This window comes from Mercenaria mercenaria, chromosome 1, assembly GCF_021730395.1.
Source record: "Mercenaria mercenaria strain notata chromosome 1, MADL_Memer_1, whole genome shotgun sequence".
NCBI lineage: Eukaryota > Metazoa > Mollusca > Bivalvia > Venerida > Veneridae > Mercenaria > Mercenaria mercenaria.
In genome coordinates, this window is record NC_069361.1 from 91,656,274 (window position 1) to 91,670,664 (window position 14,391).

At 34.9% G+C, this 14,391-nt stretch overlaps 1 protein-coding gene across 2 annotated transcripts in view; it reads right to left on the reverse strand.

Annotated features, from left to right (window-relative positions):
- The window catches only part of LOC123530491 (uncharacterized), a 62,421-nt gene that overhangs the window by 21,023 nt on the left and 27,007 nt on the right, over positions 1–14,391 (reverse strand). For both annotated transcript variants that reach the window (XR_008366023.1, XM_045311269.2), the window contains exons 3-6: positions 13,827–13,992; positions 12,465–12,612; positions 11,423–11,637; positions 10,822–10,992 (exon numbers count right to left, since the gene is read on the reverse strand). Coding sequence is in view for 1 of the 2 variants with exons in the window: in XM_045311269.2 (XP_045167204.2) it covers positions 10,822–10,992; positions 11,423–11,637; positions 12,465–12,612; positions 13,827–13,883 (591 nt within the window). In the remaining variant the exon portion in view is untranslated. The remainder of the gene's footprint in view (positions 1–10,821; positions 10,993–11,422; positions 11,638–12,464; positions 12,613–13,826; positions 13,993–14,391) is intronic.

Genomic DNA, 14,391 nt, shown 5'->3' on the forward strand with positions numbered 1-14,391 from the left:
TCGATACTACAAGCGTATTGTTGGCGTCAATGCATTAGATTATATATCAAACGACAGAATAAAGCAATTTCTTAGTGATTATTAACATGAACAGGTATTTTCTATCTGAATTTTCGAAGGAGATTCGAAAACAGACATTTGGTTGTTTAAGAAAATTCAGGAAGAAAATCGATTCTGATCCATTTTGCAAAAAATTGGCCCGTGGAATTTTTGCCAAATTTTTGTATGTGAAAATTCATTATGTTGTTAATTATCTATGCCAAAATAGAAAAAAAGTTCACCGAAGCGTTTTTGTAGTAAAACGTTTGAACTTGACTACTGCTGCGTCGTTAAAAGACATGTAATCGTTATGTAACGTTACATGTGTTTATTTTAAATGGCTTGTCATAATTCTACCTGGAAACATATAAACAAGCAGTTATGAGACATGAATTAAATATTTCAATCTAATCGTAAAAAATATTTACACATTTCATAACATGCAGTATTCCAAAATATTTTCATTGAAAAGTGCGTATCTTTTAAATTACTAGAAGTTCTTGATGTTCATTTCAATAGCCACTTCATGCACCTTTTTCAAACTCAGCTGCTCTCTAAAATAAGTCGCGATAAATACGGACAGTTCAGAAGGCAAAGAAGTTAAGTTTTTGAAGAAAGGGAGTGTCGGAGTGATAATAAAACGGAGAAAAGCAAAATAGAAGAATCGTCGATTATGCATATTTTGGTAATGTATTTGAAAATGGTTGCAAAATATGCGGAAAAAGACTTTACTGAAGCCCGCCCGCTTAGCTCAATAGGTAAGAGCGTTGGTCTACGGATCTCGGGGTCGCTAGTTCGATCCTCGGACGGGGCGTATGTTCTCCGTGACTATTTGATGAACGACACTGTGGCTGATATCATTAGTCCTCCACCTCTGATTCATGTGGGGAAGTTGGCAGTTACTTGCGGAGAACAGGTTTGTACTGGTACAGAATCCAGGAAAAACTGGTTAGGTTAACAGCCCGCCGTTATATGACTGAAAAACTGTTGAAAAAATGGCGTTAAACTCAAAACAAAGACTTTACTGGAAAAACCTATTTCCGAAACTAAGTATGGTCTATATAGTGTACTACATTTTAAAATGTAAAATCTAAAATGCTATGGCATTTTACGGAACCCTATTTAATAAACGTTGCAGCTGCATTAGGTAAGCATGGGATAATTAAAATACAAACATTTCCGCACAGTTCTATCCGAATGTGAATTTCGTTTAAATTGTATTAATGATACAATTAAAGGCAGATTTATAGAATTTAAGTAAGTACATGTACCACAGTAATAAGACTTAAAAAAGTTGATCAATTTTCTGAATCAAGTTTTTACGCTCGTTTCAACAGTATGGCGGGTAGTTTCCTTAAACATTGTTCCTGGGAACGACCAGTACTAAACCCTAACTTCCGACACAAACTACCAAGTGTTCTCACATAAAGAGCCATGTTCGGTAGCGCGGGCTCGAACTTACAGTCCTCCATCAGTGAGATATCTCAGAGAATCAGACCACGTAGGCAGTCCTAAAAGTTGACAGTTTATATATATACGCTTTTTTCTTTTGAAAACAGTACAACGGAAATTTAAAATTCGAATGTTACGTATGAATTTTAAGATTACGCCGTGTACTGTTTGCAAAGATTACACGTCAAAACATTTACATAAATGGTTACCGTTCTACCTGTTTTAGCATATGTTATTTGAGCCGCGGCATGAAAAAACCAACATAGTGGCTTTGCGACTAGCTTTGATACAGACCAGCTTGCGCAGTCTTGTCAGGATCTATGTTGTTCGCTTTTAAAGCCTATTGCAATTTAAGAAACCGTTAGCGAACAGCATGGATCCTGACCAGACTGCAAAGCCACCGTATGTCGGTTTTCACAAGGCGCGGCTCATTTCATTTAAATATTTCTGTTATTTGTTATTTGTTGCACAGGACGGGGAAAAAAAGCCTGAATAGAAACGACTAAATTATGAATTTTAAACATGCCATCACGGACAGGCCAGGTGCCCCTTCCGTTTACATGACGACCATAACGATATAGAATGATAAATGTTCGTCCAGATGCCGTCGCGGCTTGTTTCACAATATTGTCTTTCCTAAAATTCAATAAAAAATATATTAAAGTTTGCAATGTTGGTCCAAATAGAAACTAGCAGTATACACTAGAGAACGATCACTCAAAAAGATGCTAAATCCGTTCCCGATCCTGGATTGTGTACTGAGCTTTTATTTTACACGTATTTTTAGAAAGAATAAGTTTGAATAGAATGGCTGTATAATAAGTCTTAATAAATTAAGAATGCTTATATTTTTAATAAAAAAACAGCCAATGAGCGGCAGTAAGTTGTCTACCTGCCTGACATAATTGAAATACTGAAGGGACGTAAAACAGGATTCTATCAGTCAAAACAAACAATAATATGAATTAATTTGGAATTTCCATATAAGCCGACAATCTCGCATGTTATGCGCCCTTTTCCGAGGTCACCGTACCGCGCTACTGATAATTTCCTGACAAGTCAACACGATGCTGGTACAAATCTATACTTTAGGTTGTGTTTCTGTAATAAGAATGTATATAACAGCCGTACTTAATCAGTATCTGTTTGTCTCCCTTGGCTATATTTTTGCATGAAAACAAAAATGGGATAATCTCGTAAATATTAGTATTAAAGAAATATTATCAAAAAATCTATCTATAAATATAAATTTGCCATCAAAATATTATGTTTATTTCAAAGCAACTTATTACATAAAATAAATACACATACAAAAATAATACATATGTAAATTTAACACACCTGTGTGAGTGATAATTATCTATGACTGTTATATAAGTATAATAATTTTCTGAAAGTTAGAGAGAAAAAGAGCAGTATTTTTATTGAGTTTTCTGTCAATTATTTATATTAATTTCGTTTTGAAAATTTATATTATTATTGACCCTTGAGCCATTGGATATGCTATGGTATTCACTGGAAGAGGTCAATATTGTCCTCCTCCGTTGAATATCACATCCATCATATCCGATGGCTTAACAGTTAATAACTGTTTTATTATATGGGTTCAAGTTTATAATAAGTAACAAATATTGTTGCAACATATGTAATGTTTGAAAGTACAATAACTGTGTGAAACCTTATCAAGGTTTTACACGAAAACAATTAAATATGGTCAACTTCACAGATGCCAAAAAATTGGAGCAATTCTGTAAAAGCTATGGAGCCCCGATATTCGTGCTCAATTGCATAAAGAGGCAAGCAATTCTGGACTGATGTACAAACATATTATAGAGGACGATGGCTCTGCAGCATACGAAATAAACAAGGGAGAAAGTTAATTCTGACATTGTAAAATTTTCAAATCCAGCACATACAAAACGGATCGTAGGAAATAAACTTGAAAAGATTAGTCGAGCCTGTCCATCATTAACCGAAAAAGTGAAATCATCATTCATTAAAAAATTCACATACGCTGTCAGTCAAAACAAACAAAAAGGAGAAGCTGAATTAATACAGGCGCTAGAAAGCATAGTTCCACATATGTATGGAGAGCACCATCTTTGCAGCCACTGGTGTAAAAATAAGGCTAATAATGTAAATATTCACGTGCTTACGTCATGTCTTAAGCGACGTTGTTTATTGCGTCACAATGCTCTAATTCAAACGGTTGTACTAGAAAAACGCTTCGGTGAACTTTTTTCTATTTTGGCACAGCCATTAACAACATAATGAATTTTTACATACAAAAATTTGGCAAAAATTCCACGGGCCATTTTTTTTGCAAAATGGATCAGAAGCGATTTTTTTTCCTGAATTTTCATAAACAACCAAAAGTCTGTTTTTCGTACCTCCTTCGAAAATTCGGATAGAAAATACCTTTTAATGTTAATGAGCACTAAGAAATTGCTTTATTCTGTCGTTTGATATATAATCTAATGCATTGACGCCAACAATACGTTTGTAGTATCGAGTTTTATACCATTTTAGTGCTACCATTAACGGACGTAAAAAGCGCGAAAACGGGTCATGTTTGCGACGTCATGGTAACGTCATACGCATGTTTATCGCTCTAAAAGATGATGATACAAATTTGAAATATATTCAAGTTTATTTTGGTATATACGACTATTAGCAAATCTTAAATTTTGACAAAGTACCATTCCCCCTTAAGTGAACATGCCTTCTGTAAAAAGAAAATTGGTTCAGTTAGAGAAAGAGAGGGCTAAAATTGCAAAAAATAATCATTGTATGACATCGTTCTTTGGAGCTAGAGCAAGGTAAATAAATAGATTATTCTTTAATATTAAAGGCACTGACCGACCAGATCAAACATTTTTAGAGAAATTATTTTATTGTTTGCAGATGCATTCAATAGATGCGTTCACATGCATTTTATTTTTGCTTGATAAAGGTAGATCTATATTGAATCTAAATTTCATATTTAAAAACATGCACAATTACTTCATATTGTTTATTTGATGAGGACTTTATACATTTGAAATAAATACCTAAAGATAAATCATTTTAGTTAAAGTTGTCCATAGGATATCTATTATGGAAAAATATATATTTTTTTTTTGGTACTACAGGGTTTTAATTGTATTATTTCAGTGATGAGACAACTCAGGCTACCGAGGCTGTATTCGATCCAGCTCCTGTGCGTCAAGAAGAATGCCAGCCACCAGTATCAACAACTTCAACACCAAAACAACGGAAAACGCTGAAAGCTAAACACAAGATTGGCTTTGAATCTGCATGGACATTGACCAGACCTTGGTTATACAACAAACACGAATCGGATAGCAATGGGTCGTATGAAGTAATGTACCTTTCGTCTGTGCCAGAAATACAAAACAAAGGGGCTCAACGGTAGTGAGGTTTGGTCACAAATAGGCTGTCGCAGTCTCAGGCTTGATAAAGTTACAACACATGAAAACTTGGACCAGCATCAGTCAGCAGTGAAACTAGAGACCGAGAGTCAGTTAAGTATTGAACAGTCTTTCAGTGATAGGACTCCATTAAATGAAAAAGAATTTGAAGCCGTAGTTTGTGCTACAAAAGTGGTTCATTTTCTTGTAAAACACAATATTTCCACACACAACAGTTTATGAGGACTTTATTAAGTTTGCAGTGGAGGAACTAAAAAGCCCAGTTCTTGCTAATCTGTCTCACAGCAAGAATGCGAAGTATACAAGTCAAACCACCGCTGATGAACTTCTTTCTGCTATGTCACAGGATATTGAGGAAACATTAAGAAAGCGCATCACATCTAGTCCAGCATACTCAGTTATGACAGATGAAGCAACAGACATTGCCAATAGGAAACATCTAGCCTTTTGTGTAAAATATGTAGATTCTGAAACAGGTGATTTGAATGTGGACTTTATTAAAGATGTTCAGGTTGATGATGGAAAGGCAGAGACAATTTTCAGTGAAACCAAGGTGCTTGTTGAGGAAGATCTGAAGTTTGAATCATTTGTAGGCTTTGGTAGTGATGGATGCAACACAATGGTCGGGAAAAAATCTGGTGTGTCAACCCGTTTGAAGGAAATTAAACCGGACCTTATAACTGTACACTGTCACAATCACAGACTTGCGCTTGCAGCCAAGAACAGCTTTGAATCCATCAAAGAATTTAGAGACACTGACGAAGTGCTATCTGGTGTGTATAAGTACTACAAATCTTCAGGTAACCGGACACGATCACTGGAAAAACTTCAGAACATTCTAGATGAAAGTGATACTAAACGCATCAAACAAGTGGCACACACCAGATGGCTGTCCCATCTTGACGCAGTAACCTCGCTCAGGGATACATATCCAGCAGTGCTGATGGATTTAGAAAACTGTGAACAATCCGGAAATGATCGTGTAAGGATAGGTTCTGGGCCATCTGCTAGTGGACTGAGTAAGAAGTTAAAGTGTTACCAAACTGTGCATATTATTCACTTCCTGTGTGATGCACTCAGACCTGTCACACAGTTAGCTTTAACATTTGAAAAGAACAGTGTTGACCTATCCGTCATCAAACCACGAATGGATGCTGCCGTCAGTACATTAAGAAAACTTCAAACTTCAGATGGAATCAGCTTGAAGAAGGCAGAGAAACTTATGACAGACTTTAACATCACCCCGACTGAAGAACAAATGAACCATGTGAAACAAGCTGAGCATAACTTCATTGACAATCTCATTGATAACATTGAAATGCGTCTAGAGAACATTGATATCATTGACAGCATGGCTGTCTTCACTATGCAGAACACAGAATGCTTTGCTGGTAATGATGAAATTGAAATACTGGCCCATCACTTTGGATTAGATATAGATCAGTGCCTTCTAGAGTGGGACCAGCTGAAAAATGTGGTCAGAGACATTGATAATGGTAACATTGACTGTCCCTCCTCTTTAGTAAAGACAATTAGCAGTTTGAAAAACACTGCTGGTGACATCTTCCCTTCCATTGAAAAAATGTGTGCAGCTGCAGCTGTCCTTCCACTCAGCACTGCTGAAGTTGAACGAGTTTTTTCAGATGTGAATAGAACAGTGACTGATATAAGGAATCGTTTGAAGGTTGAAACAACAAAACAAACTGTTGCTAGTTCACAAAGGTGACAAATACCTTGACTTGAAAGAACAGTCAGATTGTGGCATAAGCAGAAGCCCGTAGAATTAATATTTAAGTTAAAGATGCTGAAAACTAGCTGAATTACTTGATATGACTGTATCTGTCCTTGAATACTGATAAAATGTGTGACAATTTAACTGTTTTCACTTTATGAGCTTGTGAATTTTTATGAATATTCTAAGCTTTGCACATTTAGCTTACCACTCTGTCTTTAAATTTTGTTAAATTTAAGGGTTTTGACAATTGACTGTTTTTACCAGAAAATACTCTCAATATTGTCCAATTATCTGGAAGTTTTCACAGTATCACAGTGCTTTTTGTATGATTTTTCAGAATAAGTCACTAAAGGGAGATAATAGAAACATTGTTAAGTTAAATGATAACATATTTGTTTGTATCTGTATCATAATGTGTACTATATGTAAATAATTCTTTTGATGTTTTGCAGTACATTTAAATACTTTAAAGAACTAGCTGAATTAAGGTTTTCACTTAAGTATCACAGTGCTGTTTGTATACATGTACTTTTTCAAAACAAAGTTACTAAATGGAGATAATAGAAACATTTGCAAGTCAAATAAGTTAGTCAGTTAAGTTGAATGATAACATATTTGATTGTTATTATGTGTACTATATGTAAATAATTCTGTTGATGTTTTGCAGTACATTCTGAATACTTTTCACTGAAATATTGAAGACAAAATTGATACAGCTAATTTCATCACAATTAGAATTGCTAGATTACATTATGAATGCTAATTTTGCAAAAGATATGAAATTATTCAACTGATTAAAGAAATGAACTGTATAATATTGTATTTGATTGTAATCCTTACTTCAATGCAAGGGAAGCAACACCATAATCAGGTGTAATTGTTCTAAAGCCCTCTCAAACAACATGTTAGAAAATGCCCTTCTTTCCTAATCGCGGTACGGATGCCCCCCTGCCCCTTTTTAGTAGCACCCTGCCCTTTTTGAGCCCTAGAAATAACACTATACATTAATACATGGTTTTATTCTGCCTGTTACCTCATTTCCTTAACATGCAAAAATGAAAAAAATTCTTAAAGCCACAAAACCTCTAGACTTCCACAAATTTTGCATGCTTTCTACCATTAAATTTCAAAAGATTTATTTAATAAATGAAGTTCTGATTCAAATGAGCTTTTGATACCGCCTTAATATCCAAAACAATGAGAAAAATATGGTAATTTCTGAGCACCACAAATCTTTCTGTTATTAATCTCTGAAACTCTAAAATTAGCTCTTAGCTTGTCTGTAACTCAAAGCTTAGGATCGTAAGTATTATTTTTCTTAATATCTGATATACTGGAACTTCATCCAGTTTATAGACAATAATTTTGCTGATACATCCAACTAATGAATCCAAAGGCAATATTTCCTGAGCTAGTATTTGCAAATATTATCAAAATACTGCATTAATTTTTATTCTAAGGCCTAGCAGTCTGACTTTAGACAGGAAAATAGAAATTCAAACCCCCTGGTGAACAAAACCGTTATTGATTCCATTAAAATATTATCTTTAATGGATGTAAAACCACCTACAGGAAATGCACCAGTGTTAATTGTTGATATCGGAAAGAAGAAAATAGTAAATATAGTCAGAGGTGTCAATTTGATAATAACAGTGTAGTACGAGTGGAGCTGTTATTTGTGTAAAGGCGCCATAAGGATAATAAAGACTTGTACCATGCAGACACATTTATATCTAGCATGTCTAACAATCATTATTATCTCCATGATGCCATAAAACTAATTTTTTGCAGTCTGGTTACTTGCAGCCATTTCTACTGCGCATTAATGTCAAGAAAATGAGAAAGGAAAAGATACAGTTAATTACTTTGAAAGATTGTACCTAAGACATCTCATTTTGATGCATTATCCTGATAGCAACATTACATGGGCTACAAGTACCGTTTTACAAGGCTTTGACAAAACTGCCATCATGTAACATTGGCATCTTATTCAGGAAAGAATAGACACTTACAGTAGTTTCTGTTATTTAAATGAAAGTGTTTAAATTTTCACCTTGAAGACTGTCAAAGATGATGATCTGTTTAGAGTCCCAATGAGGACTGTCACAGACGATGATGATGCTACAGATAATGATGATCTGTTTAGAGTCACAGTGAGGACTGTCACAGACGATGATGATGCTACAGATAATGATGATCTGTTTAGAGTCACAGTGAGGACTGTCACAGACGATGATGATGCTACAGATAATGATGATCTGTTTAGAGTCACATTGAGGACTGTCACAGACGATGATGATGCTACAGATAATGATGATCTGTTTAGAGTCCCAGTGAGGACTGTCACAGACGATGATGATGCTACAGATAATGATGATCTGTTTAGAGTCCCAGTGAGGACTGTCACAGACGATGATGATGCTACAGATAATGATGATCTGTTTAGAGTCCCAGTGAGGACTGTCACAGACGATGATGATGCTACAGATAATGATGATCTGTTTAGAGTCCCAGTGAGGACTGTCACAGACGATGATGATGCTACAGATAATGATGATCTGTTTAGAGTCACAGTGAGGACTGTCACAGACGATGATGATGATGCTACAGATAATGATGATCTGTTTAGAGTCCCAGTGAGGACTGTCACAGACGATGATGATGATGCTACAGATAATGATGATCTGTTTAGAGTCCCAGTGAGGACTGTCACAGACGATGATGATGCTACAGATAATGATGATCTGTTTAGAGTCCCAGTGAGGACTGTCACAGACAATGATGATGCTACAGATAATGATGATCTGTTCAGAGTCCCAGTGAGGACTGTCACAGATGATGATGATGCTACAGATAATGATGATCTGTTTAGAGTCACAGTTAGGGATCTTTTGAGTACAATGATGATCTGTCTAGAATCAAATGCACAGAGTTGATGTGAGGACAATCACAGATAATGATCTCACAGATGATGATGTCACAGATAGTGATGATCTGTTCAGAGTCACGGTGAGGGATCTCACAGGTAATGAAGATTGGTGTATTAATGTGTGTAACAACATAAAATTATTTGATATACACTTGCCCGTATCTACTTCTTGATAATCATCATTAATCATTATAAACAGCAAAAATTTATGGTGAATATTTGAAATACATGTACTTAAAGATTAAGATTTAGATCATTATTTTACATAACCACATCACTTCTTGTTCACACAAATTTAAATGGTGTAAAAGGACTGCACTAAAATAACTATTACTTTCCAGACAATATACATAACTATCAATACTATCACCCTAAACGAGTCTAATTCCGTTCTTATTCTAAAATACTACACTATCTGCAGAACCACCAGCTGTTCTACTGTACAAAACATCTAAAGTACATTATGTTCTAATCAGACCAAATTTTACAAACAAAAGAATGACGTAGAAGACGCTATATTGGGCAGATTTAAATAGGTTTGTGGTATAAATAAGGTTCACAGCCATATAAATCACATTCCTGTTTGAATTATTAATAGGCATGTCTGTCTATCTGGTTTCATACCTGCAGTCTCTGTATTTAGCAATATAAGAGCACATATTTAACTCATCCATACATGAAAACTCTATATATGTAACTTTTGCATTTCTTTAAACCAGCACAAAGAAGATGGTTTAAAAACTGACTGACAACAATCTTATCTTTGACCTAAAGGAAGGACAACTAGTAACTAATAAAATAACATATCACTGGATGCCGCATTCATGACAGATGTCATCAGTCTGTTCAACACTATCAGTTTAATTATTTATGATAAAAACAATGTGCAAAATAATATCACACATTTATCTGGTTTTCATTGATTATTGAAAAATATTCTCTTTCTATCAGAATAAAAGTACTCAATCACTGCCAAATGAACAGATTTACAGTTGTAATGCAATTGCTATTTTGCTAGCATATTAATTTCACAACATAATATTTACAAAACAGTCTCCTGATCTTTTATTGTTTTGATGTTGTGTAAGGAACTTGATCCAAACAGTTCTTGAAAACTCGCCCGCTACAAGAGCAATGAGGAACGAAGTGCTGCCAATAAAAAACATCACAACTAAAATCTGTGAAGGATCAAACTTAACACCTGCAAATAAAAACTTCACACATTAGAAAATTACCTTGTTTTTATGAGCATTGACAGAAGCATATCTAACAGTGCCTCTGAAGCCTGCTGCTGCTCGTGGGGGTCGTACTTCACCTGTCGGGGTCGTGTACTGACGTGCTAGACCATAGTCTAACATAAACACCTTTTTTGTTTGGTTTTGTAACCGTCCCATGGAAAAGTTGGACTGAAAATAACAAGCAAATTAAATGACATAACTAAAACATTATACAGCTTTTTATCACATTTTATGACTAACATTTTAGTATAGTCTATACAAATTTATTTGGACTTGACTGTGAAAACAGCTTTCAGCTTGTATGTACTTTTGTGACTGCTGTACAGTCTTAACCTTAGTCTTACAGGCCTGGAATTTCAGTGCGACATATTGTCTTCTTATATATAAAAATCTTTTGATGGACCTGAAACCCAAACGTGATAGATGGACATAAGGATTCAACTTATTTCTATGTCCACCTTCTTTTCTTTGAAAAAGGCAAAGAATCATAAATTACTTCAGAAGATATGAATTAATAGCTTAGTACCTGGCCCTGTGTCCACAAAACAATTTAAGATTTCAAGTGAAAGACATCGGTATAATATTATAATAAACATACAGGTTTGATATCCCTATGCAGAAAGCCCACATCGTGTATTGCCTCAATGCCCTTCAAAATTTGAGAACCTAATCGCAGGGCAGTACTAAGTGTAAAGCATCCCTTTGGCTGACTGCGTCGTAATTCTGCCAAGTTTTTGCCTTGCAGTGACATGACAACGTAGTTGTAATATTCATTACGCCCACAGCCGATAAAACGACACACATGGTCTCGACCTGAAAAAGAAATTAAATGAATATTGAATAACTTCATACAAAATGCAAACATACTGAGAACTCATTAATACTGGAGGGGGACTAATTTTCTTGGATTTCTTGATTCAGTCAATCTACAAAATTTAACCCCAAGGAACAAATAAAATTGGAATTCATTTTCATGTAAAAGTTGAATTCCACAAATTTATATCCCTAGAAATATCCATTTTCACCAAAACCACAAGATTACATGCCCATGAAATTAAATGATTTTACAGTATTGTAATTCATTTAAGTGCCATTAACAAAAACACATCAATGTTTGGTTCTTCAACCTGCAGAATTTTACAGCCATCTGGCCACTGCTAACAATTATTAGGATAGGATGAAACATGTGTATATAACTGCATAATTTTATATTACAACAATTTTAATTGCACTTTATATTTATAGGACATTTTTTTCCTTCTCTTTTTTCATTGGGTTTTAACGTCACACCCACACAGTAATAGGGCATTATGGCGATGTTACAGCTTTCCATGGTTGAGAAAGACCCAGGTGCCCCTCCAGGCATTATGACATCACCTGGGTAGAACCATCGACCTTTCATGAGCCTGCCGGATGGCTTCCTCATACGAATTCTGCGCCCCAAGTGAGGCTAAAACCCGCATTGATGAGTTGCAAGTGATTTGAGGTCAGTGACTATAACCACTCTGCCACGGAAGCCCCGTTGGTCATTATCTAGGTATCTACAGAGGACCACCTAAACTGTTGCATCATATAATGTTTATGGCAGATATAAATTTTATGTTGACTATTACGATAACTTTTTGGAAATATGAACAGACCTTGGAGTTTCTTGAGGACAGCCACCTCCATTTTGAGGACTTGTTTTGGTTGTTTGGCGGACTCAAGTTTGAGGGCAACAGGTTCCTTGGTAACTGTGTCCAGTCCTTCATATATCTCACCAAACCCTCCGCCCCCTACCTTCCTCACCTGTCAGAGAAAATATATTTGTTATATCATCTAAACTTATCTAAACCAATACTGTTTTGCATTGAAACATACCTAACTCGTACATTTCATCAGGCATTTTTTTGCCTCTACTGGCTTAATTCAGCACACATCTACTGTAATGATAACTTATAATCTTTACTTGTTCAATACATTCATGGAGTAACTAAAAGTGGAATAAATTCAAATACCTTTATGTAGCTGTTTTATTCCTTGTTCTGTTATTGTAGATCGGGAAAAGTTATTTTAGAAAACACATATTATACTAGAGATAATCCTGGTGAAACACAGTATCCCTAATTTACATAGACAGAGCATTCTATTTTGATATAACCAGAATTTGACTAAAAAATGATACTTGGTATAAATGTTTTTGCAACATGTGCCACCATAGCCTCATACACACAACATATATATTTATAAAATATTTGTACAGTGCTTAGTGATTTGATATTCATTATTTATGGTTTTTATTTATTTCTGTTTGCAGCAAATGATCGCTCCCCAGTGTCCGCAACAATTGTTTTATTCCAACATGTTGAGATATATAGAGGTATTTGAGCAAAGGGACTTCGAATTCAACATAAGCAAAGTTTTAGTATGTTTAATGTGATTTAAACATTGTGAAAATCCATAATTATATTAAGAAGTGATTTTGTTGAGACTTGAAAATTTCTTTGAAATAACCACAATTTGGAGATAAGGCAGTCTGAGATACCAAATTTCCACTGTAATTTTAAAGCTGCATGCCTCCAGATCGTTCGACAAAAAAAATAAATTTTTTTTAGATATCTTGAAATAAATGCTATATTTCTTAAGAAGGCTTTAAAACTTAATTACTGACAAACTTTATGTTACGGAAACACATGAGAATTTGCTGTTTTTACCACTTTTTACAATGAAAATTGAAAAGCGTTTGTCACGCTTTTACTCCAGGTAAACTGTCTTGATTATAAATATCTATATTTTGAGGTCATTTTTCACTACTTCAGCTATAGCGCTATTGGTTACGAAGACGGGAAAATGTCTTTATTGCTGTGGCAGTCTGGAGTTCGATTCCCGACGCGGTCATCTTGATTTGGAATTTTTTAAATACTTTAGAAATAGTTTTGACTTAGACACACTGTGGGCGCACTTGATTTCATGTCCAGAACAGAATCCTGAAAAAATATCATTACCACAGAAGATAAACATACCACTTTCCATCTGTCTTTGACTACTTGACCGGCCTGCAAAAGATCTTCTGTTGTCATGGTTACTCTTGCAGGTCACGGTCCTGTCAACCAATCAAAATCTCACATTATGTCAGATAACCTCACTGCTAACCAATCAGTCATCTTCTTCCTTTCATCATTATACAGTCTGAAAACAAATATGACACATTATTAGTTAATTAACAAAACATGGCAATTTCCTTTTTTGTAGAAAAAAAATATGACAAATTACAACACCACTTTTCTGTGATTTGATATCAATTTGAATACAATTAAATAAAAACAAAAACTGCCGAACACCAAAAACGAGAGCAAATTATACAACTGATTCATATAATAAAAGATAGTTATGCAGAATCTGCACTAAATTTTCCAACCTGATGCTAGTAAATACCCGTAGTCTTTATGATCAATGAGACCAGTACTCATAAATTTCTCCAAACTAATTCCAGAATATTTTCATGTTGCTCACATAATACCAGGGACATTAAGAATTGCCTGATGTAAGCTGTTAAGCTGGCAGACTTTCTCCTGAAATATGGCACCT